This window comes from Notamacropus eugenii, chromosome 2 (assembly GCF_028372415.1).
Source record: "Notamacropus eugenii isolate mMacEug1 chromosome 2, mMacEug1.pri_v2, whole genome shotgun sequence".
NCBI classification, from domain to species: Eukaryota; Metazoa; Chordata; class Mammalia; order Diprotodontia; family Macropodidae; genus Notamacropus; species Notamacropus eugenii.
In genome coordinates, this window is record NC_092873.1 from 14,407,904 (window position 1) to 14,428,912 (window position 21,009).

Genomic DNA, 21,009 nt, shown 5'->3' on the forward strand with positions numbered 1-21,009 from the left:
AAGGATGGGATGGGAACAGAGGAGGTCTCCATAATCCAAAAAAGTGTTCCACTTTTTTAGCTGGGGAGTCAGGGAAGCGTTACCAGATATAGTGAGGCATGACTTGGGCCTTGAAGAAAGAATTCAGTGGTCCAAAGAGTCCAGCTTCTGGGATAAGAACTCATGATTTGCTAAAACCTGCTGGGAAAAAGGGAGAAAAATATGGCAGAAACTAGGCATACACCAATACCTTACACTGCATACAAAGAGAAGTTCAAAATGGGTACATGATTTAGACATAAAGGTTGATGCCATAAGCAAATGAAGAGAGCGTGGAATAGTTCACCTGTCAGATCTACAAAGAAGGGAAGACTTTGTGACCAATCAAGAGAAAGAGAGAATGATAAAATGCAAAATGAATCATTGTGGGTATATGAAATTAAAAGGTTTTTGCTCAGACAAAACCAATGCAACCAAGGGTAGAAGAAGGAAAGCAGAAAGACTGGACACAATTTTCAAAGCCAGTGTTTCTGTTAAAGGCCTCATTTCTCAAATATGCAGAGAAGTGAGTCCAATTTCTAAGAATAGAAGTTATTCCCCAATTAATAAATGGTCAAAGCAATTCAACAGGTAATTTTCAGATTGAATCATTAAAAGCTAACTATAGTCATATGTCAAAGTGCTCTAAATCACTATTGATTAGACAAATACAAATGCAAACAAGTCTGAAGTACCATCTCACACCCATCAGATTGTCATGTGTAACATGACAGAAAAGGAAAATGATGTTAGAGGTGTGGGAAAATTAGAAGAGTAATGCGTTATTGGTGGAATTTTGAACCAATCCCACCATGGTGGAGAACAATTTAGAACTGTGTTCAAAGGCTACGAAACTGTGTATACCTCTTGATCCAGCAATACCACTACTAGGTTTGTATCATAGAAATCATAAAAAATAGTAAAGGACCCACATGGACAAGAATATGTAGAGCAGCACTTTTTGTGGTGGCCAAGAACTGGAGACTGAGGGGATGCCCATCTCTTGGGCAATGGCTGAATAAGTTGTGCTATAAAAATATATCTTCTAAGAAATGATGAGCAGGCAGACTTCAGAAAAAGCTGAACTTACAGAAACTGAGGCTGAGTGAAGTCCGCAGAACCAGAACTCTGTACACAGAGCAGCTGCAGCGTACAATGAACAACTATGATAGACATAGCTCTTCTCAGCAAGGCAAGGATCTAAGACAGTTGCAAGAGACTCAAGATGGAAAATGGTGCCCATGTGCAGAGCAAGAACTAGCGGGTCAGAATGGAGATCAAAGCATGCTATTTTTTGGGAGTATGACTTTGCCCTTTTCTTATGTTTCTTCTTTCATAACATGACTAATGCAGACATGTTTTCATCGTGGAGTCTGCATAACTTATAGGAAAGTGCTTGGCCTCTTGTGGAGGGGGGAGGGGAGAATAAAGTGACTGATAAACAAATGTGGAATTCAAAACCTTATTATCAACAAAGGAATATTTACATGCAGTTGAAAAAGGTAAACTACTATTTCCAGAAAAAGAAAATTGTAAGTCATTAATAACTACTTTTAAAAGAATTTATATGGGATCACAGTTGCAGAGCTAGAAGAGGCTTCAAAGGTCGTCTGATGGAGCCCCCTCCTTTTACATATGGGGAAACAGAGGCCAAGAAGTGAAATGAATTGTTCAACGACCAAGCAGCAATATGTCTGACACTTTACCACCATGAGCTCATTGGATTCTCACAACCACTTTATGACACATTCTGATGCCCATTTTAGAGATGCAAGAGTTGAGGCTCAGCTTAAGTGACTTGACAGGGTCACACAGCCAGTTTCATCCCCATGGAGACATTGAAATTCAGCTTCGGGTTCCCCACCAGCTCTGGTCCAGGTTACCTCTGAAACACTGATGTGGTGGGAGCAGGTATGCTCTGGGGAGGAATGGAGGGTGATTAACTGGGGAAACACCCAAGACCTTTTAAACACTACTTGGAAATAAATAGTTTCATTCAGATTGATTCTGATTTTGAAAAAAAAAAAATAACCCCCTCAGGAGAAATCAAAGGGGAGACAAAAATTGCAGGTGTATGTCTGGCCTCTTCCCTTCCCTGCCACATCCACGGGAGTTTGGGGCCCACATGAGAGGCGATGTAAGCATGGTATTGTGCTGAAAACCCAGCAGTGAGGTCAGAGGCTGGGTCCAAGCACCAGCACCGAGTCTGCTCCTTGAAGCAGGGAGGGGAGTCTGGGCCTCATTTTTCTCATTCTTAAGTAGTTGTGGTTCTTGTCAAGGATGCAGGTGAAGCCTGCTGTAAGCCACAAAGCACTTCATCATCAGCCTAAAGTACGTTCAGTCTTGTCCAATTCTGTAATCCCATTGGCGGTTCTCCTTGCACGTATATGGGAGCAGATTTGCCACAGCCTCCTCTAGCTTATTTTCCAGGTGAGGAAACAGAGGCAAGCTGGGCGAAGCGACTTGCGCAGGGTCACTCTACTAGTGAATGTCTGCAGCAAGATGAAGAGAGCCTGGGCTCGAAGTCAGGAAGACCCCAGTTTCCAATCATGTACCAGGTGCATGGAGTGCAGGGCGAGTCAAGGAGCTGCTGCCTGCCTTGATTTCCCCAGCTGAAAAGTGAGGATCACAGCACCGAGTTACCAGGGTTGTGAGGGATAGAATGAAATGACCTTTGCAAGGTGCTCTATCAGCCTTAGAGAGACATGTCATTGTTATAACTATTAGTGGTATGGGCCTTAATCATCCTCCCTGAGCAGGCGTGCATTTCAGAGTTAAGATGCTGCAACCCCCAGATGGGCTCCCATTTGGGCCACACTCTTAAAGAGAAAAGAATTTCTGAACATTTCCCACTGCACCCTGACTGCACACCTGCCCCGATTCTAGGTCTCTTCAACACATCCAGCCCCAACCGGCAGGGTGGCACCAGAGAACACAGTACAGGAATGTCCGGGCTGGGGAGACCAGACAGCATGGGACATGAAATGTCCAGGCTGAGGAGCAGGGCAGCAGAGGAGGTCAAATATCAGCACTGGAGGAACCAGAGAACCCAGGATGTAAAAGGTTCCAGCCAGGAAGGAGACAATGACTGGGACAGGAGGGCCAGGAAAAGGCAGAGCTGGACAGATCCTTGGAAGCCAGGCTGTCAGGGCACAAAGGCATCTCAGAACCTTCTCTTGCTCCTTGACTGCTGCTGAGGGTCAGCTGTTTCACCCCAGTGCCAAGCCCAGGTCCCTGCTGAACTCGGCCACCTGAAACCGACCATTGCCACTCCTCCCAGCCCAGGTCATGCTGCAGAGTTTCTTGATCAAGTACCAAGACCTTCCTAAAAGGAACAACGCCACATCATATGCCAGAAAATTTTTATTTATTAACCTAACCTTATCATCTAACCTTTTCTTAACCTAACCTTGTAACACTGGAGTCTGACATCAGCTTCGAACTACCTACCTAGCAAGCTAGCACTTATGTACAGGTGAGGGACTGCTGTCTTGACCATGTGGGCGCTGTGAGCACCATTGTCCCTCGAGCTCACCCACAGCTTTTGAGAGTCTCAGTGAGGTCCGGCTGTGACTGCACAGGATGGCCAAGAGGGGCCTCCCTGCTCCCATCTCAAGGCGTCTGCAGGTCATACGACAGTTCCCTCAAACTCCGGGACTCTGGCAAGTGGTGGGGAATCCCAGAGGGCAGAGCTGGTGCGAGTGTGATAACGTGGTTTACTCTTTTGGAATATGTCCTCGAGGTCCGGACTGAGGATGGTGCCAAAGATCTGGTCAATGTCAGGAGGGACGTAGTACTGATAGATGGTGGCCTGCCTGAGCTGGAACCCTGGGGCAGGAGAGTCAGGGGTCACATCAGAGCAGGGGTCTCACAAACAGATGCCACCCAAGTCCTAATGACTCTCCTCATCAAGGTTGTTCCAGATATTCCCTTCTCCTCACCCCTTGTAACGCCAGCCCTTGCAGCTGAGAACCTGCCTCCCCTGACCTCAGGCCCCAGGCTCTCAGGAAATTCCCTTTCTCTCCAGACACCTCAATCCCATCCCTTCCTCTCTTCTTCCTGAAGGAACCTCCTAAGAGCCCACCCTGCAGCATGTCTCCTCCTGGCCTTCCCTCCCTCCACTGAATTCCTTTCACATGTCAGATGTTCAGCACCCCCTTCACATACAACTGTCCCCAATAACCTCTTCAGTGCCAAAGGGAGCAATCTTATCTCTGCAGCTGATGGATCCCGGGCCACCTGCCCCTTGCCTGCTTCTCCTCTTTCCTAATTGACTTCTCATCAGCCCTCTGGATCAAGGATCCTTCTTGGGCCCCATTCTGCTTTCTCTCTCTACTGTTTCCTCTCGTGAAGTGGATCACTTCCAGAGCTATGCATCCATATAGCTTTCTGCTCTCTCCTGAGTGTCAGCCCCAGATCATCCACTGCCAGCTGGCTCTTTCAAAAAGGATGTCTCAAAGGCACCTCCAGTTCTCTATATCTGACATGCAGAATTCTCTCCCCTAACGGACACCTCCACCTTGTTGTGGAGAGCACTGCCCACCTGGCTCACAATCTCAGCATTACCCCAGACTCCTCACTCTTTTTCCACGCACATGGCCCATCGAGGGCCAACCAGACCTTACACTATCTGAACTGGATCTGACCCAGTTATTGATGCTGCCTCGCCCACCACAGCAGTTCACACAGCCCTCCGCGACTTCACCTGCACACTGCCCTCCCTGTGGATCTCCCCCACCCATCCTCCACAAGGCTACACGGGAATTTTTCCAAAGCCCAGCAGGACGGACCACATCCCTTCCCTGCTTAGCCTCTAGATCAAATGGAAGTTTCCACTGACATTGAAAGGCCAAGCTTTACAACTTGCTATCAGCCTACATTTCTAGCCTTTTAAACATTGCTCCCCTTAGTACACCTCACTCCAATCTCATGAGGGGTGTCATTTGTCATTCAGGGAGACGGTCTTCACTTACCAGTGGCCCAAGCAGGAATGGGCCTGCCGGGCTGGAACTCATCATCTGTGGAGTCATCACTACACAGGTCCATTCCATCACTGTCTGGGATGATCTTGAGGCTCCCCTTGGGGCTCTGGGGGGTCATTTCAGAAGAGTTGCCAACTGGAGACTGAAGAAGAAAGGAGACCTCTTTATCTCTTCCTGGCCCCTTGGGGTCCCAGAGCTGAAAGAAGCTGGGAGATGATTCAGTGCAAACCCACCCACACCCCATCTGACTGATGAAGAGACTGAGGTCCTGAGTGGCCACAGGCCAGGAAGAACACTCTCATTATGTCTCCACCTCTATGTGGATCCGTTTCTCGATGTGTCAAATGTGGATAAGTCACACGCAGCTTCCAGCTGGGAGTCTCAGAGGAAAGGATGTGAACACAGAAAGAAATCCCTGTTTATGTGGAGGAAATCTTGTGTCTGGCAGGGTCCAAAGACTTCTTTTCTGGGAAGGTGTGCACTGACCCCACAGGGTTTGTGGGGCATCTTCAACTCCTTATAGACCAAGGACCTGATCACTGAGAGCAATGGGGAAGGGCGGTGGAGATGGCCACATCTTGATGTGTGTAGCTAAACCCTAGATAACACTCCTGAGGGCCAGGACCTCTTGGACTTGACCCTCTGCTGACCGAAAAAAGCCAAACATCAGGAAACTGCTGGCAGACAGAGCTGAGGCAAGCCTGCAGAGCTTGGTTAAGCTTTGGGCTGACAGGCGGCCAAGGGGTCCCCACACTGGGCTCCCCTTGGAGAGTTCTCCCTAGGCTTTCTTTCCCTTCTCCTCTGTAGAGGTCACAGAATGTGGAGGAGGTTCAGAGTTTGAACCAAGTGGGACCTTGTGGGGTCATTGAGGTCATCCCACTGCCCCACGTTGCAAAAGAGAACTCTGGGTGCTAGTAATTGAAGAGTTCACACAGGAAATGGGGCATGCTATAGGCTGAACCCCAACGTGGTGTCCTGTTTGGTCCTTAGCCCCCACTGCTCTCAGATACAGCCTTGGGCTACGTTGCACAATGCTGGCGGTGCCAGCCCACTGAGCCCTAGTTCAGTGTTGAGAAGATGGAATTAAATAGGCATTCATGTCAATGTCAAAATATGGTTTCAGACAATCCAAATTTGCAAGGGCGAAGTGTGGAGAGTCATAAGGTCATGTGAAAAGGCCCCAGGACGTTCAAGGGACAGGAAGTTCAGGGTAGGTCAGCAGTGACACAGCATCCCAGAAAGACAGGGAGAGGCAGGTGGGCAGGGCTTCCAAAAACAAAGAGGTGGCCCTGGTGCCTCTAGCCTCTGCTCCCTCTGAGGCCCAGGCTACACCCCATCGTACAATATTGAAAACCAGACAGTCTGCAGAAAAGGGCAATCCAATGCCAAAGGACGTGGGACTGCTGAGCCAGGACAAGAGGAGACTTAATTTGTGTCCTCACGTCCACGTGTGGTGGGCACCTGGCTGAGACAACAGAGGATAGAACCAGGGCCAAAGTGGGGAGGTCCCCTGGGCACATCCTGACATTCAGAACTCTCCCAAAATGCAATGGGCTGGCTGATCAATTGATGGGCTCCCTGGTCTTGAGAGATCTTGAAGCGGAGGCCAAGGGACCTCTTATCCTGAGCACTGGAAGAAGACCGAGCGTGGACCTGGCTAGTGGCCTAACAGCCCCCTAGGAGCCTGCCTTTCTACGTTTCTGGGCAGTGAGATGCAGAAGGGGCCTCACCTGCACGTGCGTGGTCTCCTCCAACCATCTGTCAGGGGCTCCAGCAGCGGCTGCCACCACCTTGGCCTCCTTGGCCTTCTTCTCCTGCTCCTTCTGCAGCTTCTTTGGCTCCTGCTCTTGGCGCTGATCTTGCTCCTGGGGCCACAACAACATTGCGTCAGCCCAGACAACTGCCCAAGGTGCTGCCCCTCATCCCTGCCCTGTTCCAGGAAAACCCAAAGAGCCCAGGGGCAGCAGCCTCTGAAGGGACCATTGGAGGAGGAGGTAAGGGCTGGGGCTGTAGCTAAGACCAAGGCCCACCCCAGGTCCTGCCCAGTGCCTCACCCTCTTCTGCTCCTCTTCCAGTTCCTTCAGTAATCTCTCCTTGTGGAGCTGCAGAGCTCGCTCCCTGAAAACCAAGAGTCCTTCCTCAGCAGTCACCAGCAGGAAGGGGGCCAGAGGGTTGGTCCTGACTCAAATCCCTCCCTGCGGCCCCTCCTGCCACTTTGCCCAGGTCTTAACTACTCTTCACCTACTCATGACAATGGGACAGGGGAAAGAGTATCAGGAGGAAAGTCAGGAAAGCCTAAGGTCCCAGATGGCAGGGCCTGCTTTGTTTCTGTCTTTGTACCCCCAGAGAACTGAGACAGTCTCTTGTACATAGTAGGCACTCAAGAAATGCTCAAGGAATTGAACTCTCTTTTCTGTTCCACTTTAATCCAAGAACATTCCCAAACACTGATGCAGGAGCTGGGAATCAGTACTGCCTCCCACTAAAACAGACACCCACCATAGGCCTCTGAGTCAAGAGCTTAGAAAACTAATGGAATGATGAATATAGGAGACGCAAAACTATACATGTAAATATCAGGATGTGATTTCATATCTGGACCAGTAATGTCATCACAGCAGGGAACCTGATGCAGAAACTGCCGCATCCGTGGAGACAGAGCCATACGTTTCAAATGAAAAGTCCACCTGTCATGGTCCAAAACGTTAAAAGGATTTGTAGCTGCCATCAGATCCCAGAATGCTACAGGGCCTCCTTAGTGAGTCAAAGGATCGGTCAAGAGATTCGCTCAAAAACTGAGTATAATTATGCTGCAGAGGAACAAAAGGGGTCTTGAGCAGAATAGAGCACTTTCCAACACCCTGATGAAAAGCTCAGAGCTGAGGAAAAACTTTGAAATTCCAACACGGGAGTCAAGAGAAAGCGGGAAAGGCAAGAAACAAGTGGTTGCCTACTGAGGTGTGTGACGGGCCTGGGGATGCCTCTGCCAGCAGCGCCACTGTTACAGGGAAGGCCAAGACTAGCGCCCAGTCACAAAAGATGGAACGAGAAGAGATGGCACACAGTTGGGGCAATTCTCACTTAAGTAGACTAGTAACTCAGAAAAAGTGCAAAGGACACAGAAGATTCAGTGCCAGACCATCATTGTCCTACAGAAGTCTCACTGTAAAGGTCAACACTTGATGCCCGCAGGAAGTGGAAAGGCAGCAGACAAAAATACAGAGTGATCCGTAAAATTCCACGAAGGACCAGGACAGAGGTGAAATACGAGCAGGGCTGCCTCAGACCACCCCGGAAAACAAGCTGATATTGCATGGGGCTGGAGTGTCCAAGTAAGTGCACTGTCCTGAAAGCGTCAAAGGCTGCAACTAGGACAGCAAAGAGATGAAAACATAGAAAAGGTCTGCCGATTTCTCTGGTAAGCTGGGTTGCTTGTCATTCTTTAAATTCCCAGGCCCTGGTATGCTACCTGAGCATATAGAAGGGCTCTCAGCCACACTGAGAAGCCACAGCTACCTGGGCAGAGCTGGAACCCCACCAGCGTGGAGGAAGCATCTCCACCAAAGAAGGAACACACCAACTGGGGAGGGGCTGATCAAACTGGTCTATGGGTGTAACAGAATATTAGTATGCAGCAAGAAATGAAGCTCTGGTACCGAGAAAAGTCCAAGGAGAAGAGCAGGCATGAGGACAGAAGAGTGTGAGCCAAGAATCATATGGAAGGGGAGATGGACTGAACAGCCGCCCCAGCCCCTCTTGTTCCTGCACCTCAGCCCATTTGCGGTAGGGAGGTGGAGGGCACAGTGCTGCCCACCTGAGGTCAGGGCAGCCCACCTCCCTTGTCACAGGACGGAATACTATGGGAGAGCAGACAACGCCTGTCAAAGACATTAATAAAACCTATTTTCAAAATACAGAATTAAAAACAAACCGTTGCTCGTGCTCAAATCTGCTTCCAACAAATTCAACTTGTGTCTCAAATCGTCAAAGTCTCAGTTTCCTCATCTGCAAAATGGGGATGATCCCTGCAAATACACACCTCTCAAAATTGTTGTGATATTGGACAGAAGTGAAGGAGATTGTCCCACACAGCGGGACAGTCACCCCAAGGAAGGAAAAAGACCTTGACTTAGCATCTGCTCTGGGTTGAGTGCGAGGGATAAAGAGCTTGCTCATGTTCTAAGAAGTAAGGAGACATGGTCCATCGAAAGGAAGGAAAACAGCTAGTCCCAGAAGGGCAAAGGACAAAGAAGAAAAGCAGGATGTGTCTGGGGAATCGTGCTCCATGATCCCAAGCTCCCCAATGTGAAAATCCATCCTCTCCATGGCCCTGCCTGCCAGTGATGCCAACATGATCTCAGGCTCCCAAGGTGGTCAGGAACTACGAGGAGAGTTCAGCACGACCCTATGAGTCTCCCGACAGGGCCCATCTAGCACCCACACCTTTTAGGAAAAGAAACTGAGTCTTGGAGAGGGCAAGGGACATTCTCAATGACCCGTTGAAAGTAAATAATGGAGCCAGCATGTGGCCTGGAGTAACCCCACGCACCTCCCTGCCCAAGAGGCCTTCTCACAGATGTCGGGTATCTGCAGGGAGCTCACTCACATTCACATCCTCTCTCTCTCTCTGTCTCTCTCTCTCTCTTTCTCTCTCTCTCTCTCTCTCTCTCTCTCTCTCTCTCTCTCTCTCACACACACACACACGCACACGAATACAATCTCTCACACTCAGCCGCACATAGTCGCACACACACAATCTCTCACAGACTCACACAATTTCACACACATTCCAATCACACACAGTCTCCTCATTCACACGCACACACAATCTCACACCCAGAAACAGCCACACACACAAGAACACACAGTTACACAAATATGAAGACACAACCAAACACATTCACACAGGCACACAGTGACATGCACACACACAAAATCTCAGATGACCAGTCATAAACACGCAAACATTCATGCACAGACAGGCACAGATTCATGCACACATACAGTCACACATAGAGTCGCACAGAAGCACACACAGTCAAACACATGTACACACACATGCACCCACATAATCACACACAGGAACCCACACTCATGCACACAGTCACACACACGCACACACGGCCACACTTCTGCACCCACACGCACACACAGAAACATCCACAGACGCGCACACACACACAGACATGAACAGAGAGGCAGGGGAGGCACAGCTGCTCAGGGGGCAGACAGGCCCTCACCACTCAGCCTGCAGCCTCTCCTCCTCCCTCTTCCTCTGCATCTCCCTCTCCAGCGCCAGCTGCCTCTCCCGCTGCCTCCGCTGCACCGCGTTTCTTAGGGCTTCTGCCACCTTCCTCTGCCGCTTCTGCTCCCGCTCCTCCTCCTGCTGCAGGTGGAAAGGAGAGGGATCCCGTCAGGGAGGTGGGGAGGGACGGGCCACATGGGCCTCCGAGCACAGACAACTCACTGAGCAGGAGGAGGACTGGTGTGGGCACGGATCAGGCTGCTCTAGCTCGCCCTCAGTATCCCCGCTGCTCTCAACAGTCTTTAAGACCCCCTCAGCTCTAAAATCAATGGTTGTACAAGAACCATCCATGCTGGCTCCAGATTGGGCCCATGCTTCTGACTGACTACAGAATGAATATTCTGCACCTGGCACAGTCCTCCTCCTCGCCCCAATAACACACCAGGCAGTGAGGGGCATCAGGTATCCCAGAATGGACGGTGAACAACTGTCCCCAGTCTTTCTCTCTTAGGTTCCTCTCTCTTGTGGGGCTGGGCCCTGACAACAAGAATGATGAAGATCACATTTCAGTTGTGTTTGGCTTGGCTTATCTCCTCAGGTCCTTACCAACACTTCTACTAGGCAAATATAAATTTGCAGAAGAGGAAACTGAGGCAGGCAACAGTTAAAGGAGCTAACCAAGGTGGCACAGCTGGATCTGAACTAAGGTCCTCTTGCCTCGAGGCTCAGCACACAGGGGCACACAGTTGGCTGCCCACAAGTAAGTGGGGCCGAAGGACCAGAGGCTGGCCAGCTCCACTCCTCCCTCCATGGTGGCCCATCTGCACTCACCTGCTGGAGTCTCGTCTGCCTCCAGGCTTCTTCCTCCTGCTTCAGCATCATCTCAGCCTCCTCCAGCTTCCTGGCAGTTTTCTTGCTGGCCTTCTTAGCCAGCGGCTTCTGCTTTGCCTGAGAGACCCCGAGCCAGGAGGTCAGGGGTCAAGACCCTGCCCTGTCCCACCCAGCATCTTGCCAGGGGCCCAGACTCTGGGGCTGCCTCTGACCTCCAACTTCTGCTCAGTGCGTTTCTTCTTCTCTACCTCCAGCTGTTCTGCCTGCTTGCGGGCCTTCAGGGCCTTCCACAGGTGCTCTTCCCGTTTCCTGGGGGAACAAGGAGCAATGGACCCATTCTTGGGCTTGGCGAGCCCCCTCAGTCCTCCCCACCATACCGCCCGCCCATGCCTCCAGAAGGTGCTCACTCACATCTTCATCTCCTCCAGGCGCTGGTGCTGGTCCTCCTCCACCTTCTGCTTTCTTAGGAGCTCAGCCTCCTCCTTCTTTTTCAGGTTTTCCAGCTGCTGCAGTTCCTTCTCCTGAGGACAAGAAGGGCATCGCAGCTGTGAGGCAGATGGGGAGACCGCCAGGGGCCAGAAGAGGTCAGAATGCCCAGACTCTCTTCTCCCCACCCCCTTTCCCTGGAAGGCCCACCTTCCCCCCATTCGATATGCAGAGAGCATGAGAAGGGCTGTGTCACAGACAGGACCTGAACCAGGCTCTGAAGGCAGCTGGCTCTTCTCTGCCCATGCTCTAACAACCGTTCTTGACATCAGTGAGTCAAAGGAAGGGAAGCTGAGGGCATGGGGGGTGGCTGGTGTCCTGCCAGGGTAGACTCCCAGGGCTTGGTCAGCCACTAACTGGCCAGGTGGCTGTACACCACTGCTTCCCCTCTCTGAGATCCAAAATTCATCATCTGTCAAATGGGCTCATTGTCCTTCCCTTCCATGGAGGCAGTATAGAAACCAAGGCTCGGAGGCTTTCCTGGCTCCTTTTGATAGTCAACATCAGGGCCTCACTGATCCAAAGAGGCAAGGGGCTGATCCAAGGCCTCACGTACAAGACACGGTGAGCTGGGCTTCACACCCATCAAAAGCTGTGAGGTGCAGCCAAATGATCGATACCATCGGACCCCAGGATACCTGAGCCCACCAGCTCGAGGAGAGTGCAGCCCCCACAAGAACACCTCGCACACCCCTTGGCCACCTGTCCGGAAAGAAGCCTTGGACCCAGTGTGCTGGGAGAGAACCTCGAGGGTCTTCTTGGCCTGCCAGATCTAGATACCCGTCCAGGGGAAAGACTGAGTCAGGCTTCAGAAATCCATCACATGGGGACTGAAGAAAAAGGAGAACGGAGGAGGACAGTGACTAGCTCTACTCTGCCCAGCCTCAGAATGCACACCCAGAAGGGGTCAAAATCTGCAGGAAACCAACGGGACAGCAGAATGGAGCCTTCTAACTCGACCCAATGTACAGGGATTTGAGGTCCACTGCACTCAAGCATCATGCTGGCAGCCATAGACACAGGCCATGCCTTGTGAACTAGTGAGCTCCCTGCTGCTCTGAGGTGTTCCAGTAAAGGCTAGACAGATGACCCCATCAGGATGCTGTGGACGGTACACCTCCCTCTCACAGAACGAGGGTTGACATAACTTCCGAAGCTCACCACACAGACGCTACCCAAGGGATCAATCCCCACTGAGTTCCAGCTCCCTCCTCGCACTGCCCTTTCTGCTGTCAACCAGAGGCAAAATCTCCCGATTCGTGCAGCTGGCTCAGCGTGGACTAAGAAGTGGGAGAGTGGGAAGCATGACAATGGAGAGAATAGTGGGAGACAGCATTTTCAGGATGACTGATACAACTGCGTTTGCTTGGTTCAAAAATTCAGGTGTCAGCCAATGTTCATCAAATCGAATAGACAAAAGTCCTTCAAATGGATGAAACCAAAGTCCTTTCTGAAAAGATTCGGCCCAGAAATGCTTTAAGCAGCAGCTCCTGAAGAACGTTTAACTGACAAACTTGGGGGCTTTGGGGAGCAGCCAAGTCTCGTGAGAATTCCCAGCTTGGTACCTCCCTCCACCACTCTCTATCGACATTTCTTCACCAGCTAAAGCAAGGGCCCAGAGCACTGCAGATCCCGTGACCTGCCTGGGAGTCCACAATCTCTTGAAGGTAACAACACTCTGATCCCTCCCTAAACAGAGACTTTGGGATGAACTGCCTTCCCTGGAATGCCATGACTCCCAAGTTCAGTAGGTCATTGTGGGACAAAGCTCTCCTCAGAGGAGAGCCAGGACACCACAACTCTGGCCAGAAATGCTACCCCGTTCCCCAAGGCTTCAAGGTAAGGAACTCCTCATTCCCAGAAGGAGGAAAATATAGTCTCCTTGAGTACTAATCACCTGCTGGGCTCTTTCTGGTCTCTAGAACATAAATGGAAAAGGCTGCTCCCCTTGGAGGAAGCATGCGAATATTCCAAGACAGAATCAGCTGCTTGGCCTGGACCTTGGGCATGGCCCTGAACTCTTAAGAAGTAGCCAAGAAGGCCAGGAAGAATCTCACCCCAGGAACCCAGATTTAGGTAAGTGGGAGAACTCTCCCAAATAACCCCCAGACCCCTTACAGAAAACTGCTGGCCTTAGGATGTGGGGATCCTAGGGGCAGTACCCCTAGCTGGGCACAGTGAAGTAGGCGAGACTGTGCAGTCCTCAGCACAAAGTTACAGACGCAGCTGCCCTGCTCCCCCAGGCTCCTTTCCTGATTCCCACAGGCTGATGATGGTGATGGGCCTTTCTCTGCCAAAGACTCAGGTTCCCTTCTCCTTCATCACTCAAGGTCTGTCTCATGGCTCTACCCCCACTTCAATTCCAAAAGGCAAGTCATTTCCACAACTTTAAAATCAACTGACCAGAAAGTTTGTGGAATGCCCCTGGGAGCAGGAACCAGCCCCAACAGTGGTGTGCTCCTTAGACCAAACTCAAAGGACAGGTACAAGCTCCTTAAGAAGGATCTCTCAGAGACTCTGGGAATTAGGAATGAGACTTTGAAAACATAGTTTTAATCACTAACAGGAGCTGAAAAGGTCAATACTAGCATTCTAAAGTGGGGAGCACCATCGCCTACCATCGAGCCAGGGTACGCGGGAAAATCAGGGGCAAGGTAGACCAGGGGGCCATTTGTTTCTTTGCTGGCAAGAGCCCAGGACTGAGGCCTCAGGATCCAGGAGGGTCATACGTTGGGTCGTGGCTGCCGACAGTGCAAAGGGAATGCCCGTGTTGGGCCATCTGTGCTGGGCCAGCAACCCGGGACAAGCCCTGCAAGGACTTGCTGGGTGACCCTGAACCAGCGACTCGACCTCCTGGGGCTCCCTTCCCCTGGGAGTTACTCTGCTCACACACTCACAAAGTTCACGTGTAAAACAAGGGATTCTAGCACTTCAGGAAGTAGTGGTCCAGTAGGGAGGGTGGGGATGGGTGGCTGTACTACTAAGATGATAGGTGGGTGGATTACTCAGGACAAAAGTGCCCTGTGAAAGGAGAAAAGGAGGAAAACCTGGCATTAAGTCTTCTCGCTGCCTCACACACCCCTGCGAGGCACACAGCCAGAGGCCTTGGGCAGCCCTGCCCTTGAAGCCAGTCCTCCAGGCTGCTCCAGGGCAGGGGGGCTGCCTGCCTGCCCAACCTCTGACCCAGCCATTTCCTCTAAAACCTCGGGCAAGCTAAGCAGAGTAATCTGAGTTTCCCTTGATGCTCATGCACACTATGGGGCTGACACACCACTGAAGAAAACTCATCTCCTAAGACGATTCTGTATACAACCCACATGGAACGTTCAATTGAGCCTCAGCTCTTAGTCAGGACCTAGAGTGCCAGGATTAAACCTGCATCCTCTCTACACGCAAACCAAACCTCTGGCTCACGTACAGGCACTGCTTGGACTATTTGGACCCCAGTTCTCTGAGAAGGTCACCAACCCAAAACTGCACTCCCAGCTGTCCCGTGGAAGTCCCAGGCACAGGCCAAGCAGAGAAGTTCCTCTGGTGGCTACCCCTGGCCCCGGTGCTGACCTCGGCATCCAGATGGTGGACAGTGTTGCTTTTCATGAACGACTTCATGACACTGGGGCGGCTGGCGGAGGTCAGCGTCACGAGCATCTGCTTCTTTCGCACTGTCTGTAGGAACATTCGTACGGGCTGCACCACCTGCCCAGGGACACAAGGAGGAAGGCGTGGGCATGGCGCCAGCCTAGCAGCAGCCAGGATGGGGAGTGTGCCTCACCTGCCTTACCTTGCGGCCGGGGCAGACAGGTAAGGCTGTCTTGGTGCAAGGAGGAGTGAGAGCCTCATCGTCCATGTGGTGCCATTTCTCAGCCGCCTTATTGACAGCTTGCTTGTAGCTCCACCTCCGCCTGTGGGGGCAGAATCAGCACCCATGGGTGCCCTGGGACAGATGACAGCAGCCCCCTGCCACAGCAGAAGCAGCCAGACTCTGACAGGTGGAGTCTCAGCCTTCCTCCTCCCTCCACATCCTAGACCTGGCACACTTTAACAATCACAGGCCTAGGCACTCACTCCTGGAGGGCTCTATCTTGGCCTGGGGAGGGACAAAGGTCAAGTCCCCACTGCCCTCAGAGAACGCACAATCTTACAGGAACACCAGATGCCAACAGCCAGGATGAGAATAACACACACACACTGCTACGGAATCATATGTGCCTGATTAAATCAAATACAACTTTCCTAAGCACCTCCTCCATCAAAAAGCCTTGTTCTAGGTTCTGAGGCTCCAGCAGTAAAGATTGAACAAGTTCTGCTATCAGAGGCTCACATCCTACTGGGAATGTCCACAGGGAGGGGTGTTTGTGTGTGTGTGTGTGTGTGTGTGTGTGTGTAGGTCACCTATACATGGTAGACGAGATTATATGGGGAGGGAGGGAGAGAGGACACCTCCCTCTCCACTGGAGGCCAAAATTCTTCCTGGAGCCACCCACCAAGGCCACAAGGAGCGTTTACTCAGGATCCACCACCACTTTGTCACCAACTGAGCATCAAGAAAGCTTGAGAGGCCTTCCAATTCACCCATTTGACAGAGAAGGAAACTGAGGCCCAGAAACGTCATCTGCCCAAAGTCACACCAATATGTTTGAGGTCTTATCATCCAGAGAACTTAGGGAATGGCCTCCTCCTTTCCTTTCACCTGCCCCACTAACCAGACTCTTCTTAAAGGCTGATTCTGAGAAGGAAGTTATTTTGGACGCCTTAGCTGGGTGTCAGCATGAGTTGTGCAAGGACCATATTAAGGATGTCTGGAATGCCTTGGGGACCCCAAGCTCATCTGGATGGCGGCTTTTCCCCAAAAGCCTAGCTTGCCTTGGAGGTTCTGAAAGAGGCTGAGTCAAAGCGTCCAGAGGGCAGACCCCCCAGCAATGCCGGGATGTTTTGCTCACTGAGGCACACAGTGGCACTTTAGCAGCACTGAATTCGTGGATCCCTTGGCCAGCTCTGGGACCATCCTGTGTGGTCTCTCCCTGCCACTTGTGCTCACAGATACCTGCGGCTCCTCCTACCTGATGCTCTGAGGAAGCTTCCTGGGCGCCTCACCTTGGTCCATCGTGCTCTCTACGGAGAGAAGAAGACAATGGAGACCCACCCTTCCTCCGAACCTTTCACCCCCGATATCTTGTTAGATCCTTGTTGCAGATTTAGGGCACAGAGGGAACCAAGCCACAGCAGTAGAACTGGCCCAAAGAGAGGACCTGTGCTAGCCTTGCTCACCACCAGGCACTTCTCGGCACTCTGCTGATCGCTGACGCCAATCTCCACGACGGGTACGAGCTTACCTGAGCATGGCAGGTTCCCTGACATTCTGGGGAACTCCGTAGGGGAGGCAGGCAGCGAGGGGACCGCTGCTGCTTGGCTTTGGGTCCCACAAGAGACAGAGCCGTTCTCAGCCACCCCCGGGACCAGCTTCTCCAAGCTCTCTTTGACCGCAAGTAGCTGCTGGTGGTGCTGACTGCTCTTGGGCCTCCTGGGGCCAGACCCCCTGCAGGAAGCAGAAAATAGGGTCTTGACACCACGGCCCTAGGCATCGCCAATCTGGGAGGCTCTGTCTCTCAGTCTACAAACCTATGCCTGGCAAACAAAGAAAATCCCGAATATGTTCCCTGCCCTTAAGGAACTCACAGTGGATAGAGCACTGGCCTGGAATCAGGAAGGCCTGAGTTCAAATTCAGCCTCAGACACTGACTAGCTAGGGGACCATGGGCAAGTCATTTTGCCTGTGTACCTCAGTTTCTTCGTCTGTGAAAATGAGAGTCTTGGACTCCAGGACCTCCAAGGTCCCTTCTGGTTTCCAATCTGGGTCCTAGACTCTCTGCAGGGCCTGCACGTCGACACCAAACTCTCCCCTGCCCTGCCCTTGCTGCTTGCCTGGGTCTCCTCTCCCCTCAACATCTCCTACTTCCCTCCATGTTTCCCACAGCACCAAACACAGTGTTGAGAGTACTACCATCATCACTGGACCATCATTTGAATGGATGGGACCTTGGAAGCCTTCTGGCCCAGCTCCCACTATTTACAGAGGCCTAGGGAGCTAGCACAGACTAGGAGGGCTGGAGATAGATGCTGACACCAAACTCAGGCCTGTCTCCACTGTTCTGCCTTGCCCACTTAGCCTGGGGGAAGCCAGATACTGATGGAGCATAGGAAGGGCAAGTCCAGAAGACTGGTCACATCCCTTTAGAACATAAGATCCAGTCCACAGAGAAGAGAGTTTCTCACTCTCTGGGCTCCATACAATGCCTGGCATAGAGGGAGGCAAGAAGGGAGAGAAGGATGGAAGGAGTAAGAAAGGAAAAGAAGAAAAGAAAGAGGAGGTGAGGGAAGGAAGGAAAACAGGCCAAAATGGCAGAGGTTGGAGCAAGAGTGTAATGGGACACATGCTTGTCCTTGTTTGTTTGTGCTTTCTCAGTTCGTGTGACTCTGCCTTGCAACAGGGTCCAGATTCCCCATACGGTTCCTAAATTATTTTAAATAATGGTTTCTGTCCCCAATCCCTCAGGTCACTCAATTTTGCCCAATGCCCCTTGCCCTGGGCTGCTGCACCCATGCGGGTCCCTTGGCCCCAGGCTAACCTGGAAAAAGTGCTCAAACCCTCCTCCTCCTGCATCTGCTGCAGCCACACCGTCTCATTTCTGTGGGCCTCCAGGACTCTCCCAGAGCCTATGGTGGTCCCCATGGTGCCATCTGCAATTTCAGAGCAGAAGGGAAGGTCAAAATGAGAATTCCCAGGTCACCTGCTGAGAAAAATCATCTGAAGCAGGCTCCAGGGTTGCTCAGGGGAAGGGGACCAGGTCCAGGCTTTAAGATCACTCCCATCTCTCCACCCTGAATGCACTAGCCATTGGGAGCATCTTCAGATGCCAAGAATGTCTTCACTGCGGCAGCAATCTGGATACCTTCGTATTTTCTGATGCTGATGCATCTCACTGGCTCCCTTTCCAGTCTCTGCACTCCATCTCTCTGGAGGTCGTAGGTGTTTCGACGACATTGGAAAGGCAGCAGTGATCTCAGAAAGGCTAAATGGTTGCAAGGAATCAAATCAACAGTTCAAAGTCAAGTGTACTCATTCTGGGTACTATGTTTCAGTCCATGCCCCACACTGGTTACCACTTCCTTGTGTTATCTACCATGTAAGAACCTAAATGCCCCATGAAGGCTGGCACCAGCTTGGCTTGCTTGTATCTGCCACGCTAAGCCCAGGGCCAGGCACAGAGAAAGCATTCCCTTCCTTCCTAATTGTCATCTGAATATTCTCAAGCTGTTAGAAGTTCCAACAAGTGCCATTTGATCTTTGTGTCTTGGCAGCAAGCTGGGAGGTCAGCACCTAGCAGCACGCTGGGCAGGAAGAAAGTGATTAATAGGAGCCTTGGCGCCTGGCTGGCGGGCCACAGGGACCAGTGAGTGTACATCTGTGGTCCCAGGGTGAGGCAAGGAAGAGAGAACTGACTTGAAGAGAGAGGCCCAGAAGTCAAACCTCTCTCAGACATGGGTCAGACATCACAGGCTTGTGCCCCTTAAACTGAGCCAGGATCGGGAGGCAGGGGCAAACAGGGAACGAAGGTGGAGTGCCGGCCCAGCAACTACCTGGCATTCTTCTCCCTCAGATGCTTTACACCCCAAATGCAGTAAGGAATTGGTTGGGTACTTAGGCAACCCAGCCCAGGGAGGCCATGCGGCATCAGAAGGAGCTCGCATGCTCATTTCATACTGCTGTCCTGAGGACGCAGAAGCCCCAGGAACCCAACATCTTCCCTCTGATGGCTAACCATTCCGCAAAGCAACCTCGGGCCAGCACCCCACTGCTCACCAATGTCAACATGACCCCTCTTCATGTTGATCAGTTCCCTTCAATTCAACACCCTGGGAGCTAGAGGGGATGCAAATCCCCAGCAGATCCATTCCCCACAGGAAGAATCCATATCCCAAGGAGGAAACCAGAGGAAAGGGATAAAGTAGGATGAAGGCAGGCAAGGCAACCAAAACCTGTCCCTCATGACTCACATCAACACAAGCCCCAACTGCAGGTCTTCAGGTCTCCTCAGCAAAGTGAGCCCTGAATTCCAGAAGGGAACAGGGCAGCCAGGCAGAAATTGGGGAGTACAGATAGGAAGAGCCAGGCCCATACACCCACTCCAAGCTCCACTGGGAACAAAATCCCTGCCTGGCAAAGAGGCTTTGGGATCTCAGGTCCATTACTATTGATGGGAATAATCATTTTCAAAAGTGCTTTCAATTCTGCAAAGTGCCTTACCTATACTATTTCCCTTAATCCTCACCACCTTGGGAATCAGGTGCTATGACTGTTCCCATTTGACAGTTGCGGAAAATGAGGCACACAGAAGTTCAGTGATTAGCCCGGGCTCACACAGCCAGTAAGTGCCCAGATCCAGAGTTCCAGCCACTAAGCCACCAGCTGAGGAAATATGCTACCAGGCTCCCCAGAGGAGAAAGCACCAACATGGGACCTAGAGTCTTCCCCTACGGAAGGCCACAAACACCGTGACGGGTGATGAGGAAAGAGGTCAAGCCTTTGCGGTGCTGGCTGCCCCAGTGCGTTCGAAGCTGAGGCAGCGTCAGGTATTCAAAGCCCTCAAGGTACAAAGATGAAAGAGCCAACCTGACCATTGCCTTCACCAGAACATAGCTCATGGTCCACCAGGGGAGCTCTGAGACAGACACACACAGCAGTGTAACCCGCACGACAGTGCAAGGAGCCAGGCCAGTCAGGGAGATTTGGGGGACAGAGAGTCGTCTTAGACTTTGGGATCTCTTATCCAACTGAGAGGTCCCTGGGACAAAGGGGTTGTCCAAGTGCCTTCTATGGGAGGCTTTTGATCAGAAGAAAAGAAAAGCAGCCAAGAATCCACAGTCCCAGCCTTGCCTCCCCTACGAGATGAACCCCAAGTCAGACTGATGTTTCCCCTCACCCCCACTCCTGCTTACCTAGGGGTCTGCCGCCACACCAGCAAGTCACCCTTTGGACACCTGCGCCCCAGGTTTGGCCCATTTCTTCACGACCGGAGTCACCAAGCAAACTTCCACAGCAACTGTCCCTTGTGAAGTAACGCAGCCTGTTGGAGTTGCAGAATTCCATGGCAGTTAGGGAGAGAAGGACCAGTGGGGGAGGGGATGGGTGGGGCACTGAGGTCTAGAGGGATGTCTTTCGAGCTAGACAACTGAGGCATTCAATCCGGCTCCTTTGGCCATTTTACGAGAAATGTGCCTCAGGGAAATCGTTTCCCCATCCCTGTGCCTCATTTTCCTCATCTGTAAAGCAAAGGGAAAGGATAACTCCTCCTGCAGGTGCTAGAGCCCCAACCTCCTCAGGCATTCAATTTATAAAATACCCCGAAAACAACTTTCTTGCCACCAAAGTTCTTGCTTCAATACGCC

The 21,009-nt window shown here is 51.6% G+C and overlaps 1 protein-coding gene across 2 annotated transcripts; it reads right to left on the reverse strand.

The window, feature by feature from the left end:
- Positions 1–3,363: 3,363 nt before the first annotated feature.
- On the reverse strand, positions 3,364–20,746 carry LOC140522111 (inner centromere protein-like). 2 transcript variants are annotated; one of them, XM_072637175.1, is made up of 15 exons: positions 20,560–20,746; positions 18,513–18,632; positions 18,189–18,300; positions 16,896–17,098; positions 16,623–16,674; positions 15,344–15,464; positions 15,124–15,258; positions 11,488–11,597; positions 11,289–11,385; positions 11,077–11,193; positions 10,241–10,386; positions 7,055–7,118; positions 6,731–6,865; positions 4,992–5,142; positions 3,364–3,846 (listed from the first exon to the last, which is right to left on the reverse strand). In XM_072637175.1, exons 1-15 carry the CDS (start codon positions 20,708–20,710, stop codon positions 3,647–3,649), a joined length of 1,914 nt encoding a protein of 637 aa, XP_072493276.1. In that variant the 5' UTR covers positions 20,711–20,746; the 3' UTR covers positions 3,364–3,646. The 2 variants fall into 2 exon arrangements, with proteins under 2 accessions (XP_072493276.1, XP_072493277.1); XM_072637176.1 differs by lacking the exon at positions 18,513–18,632.
- Between the last annotated feature and the right edge of the window lie 263 nt (positions 20,747–21,009).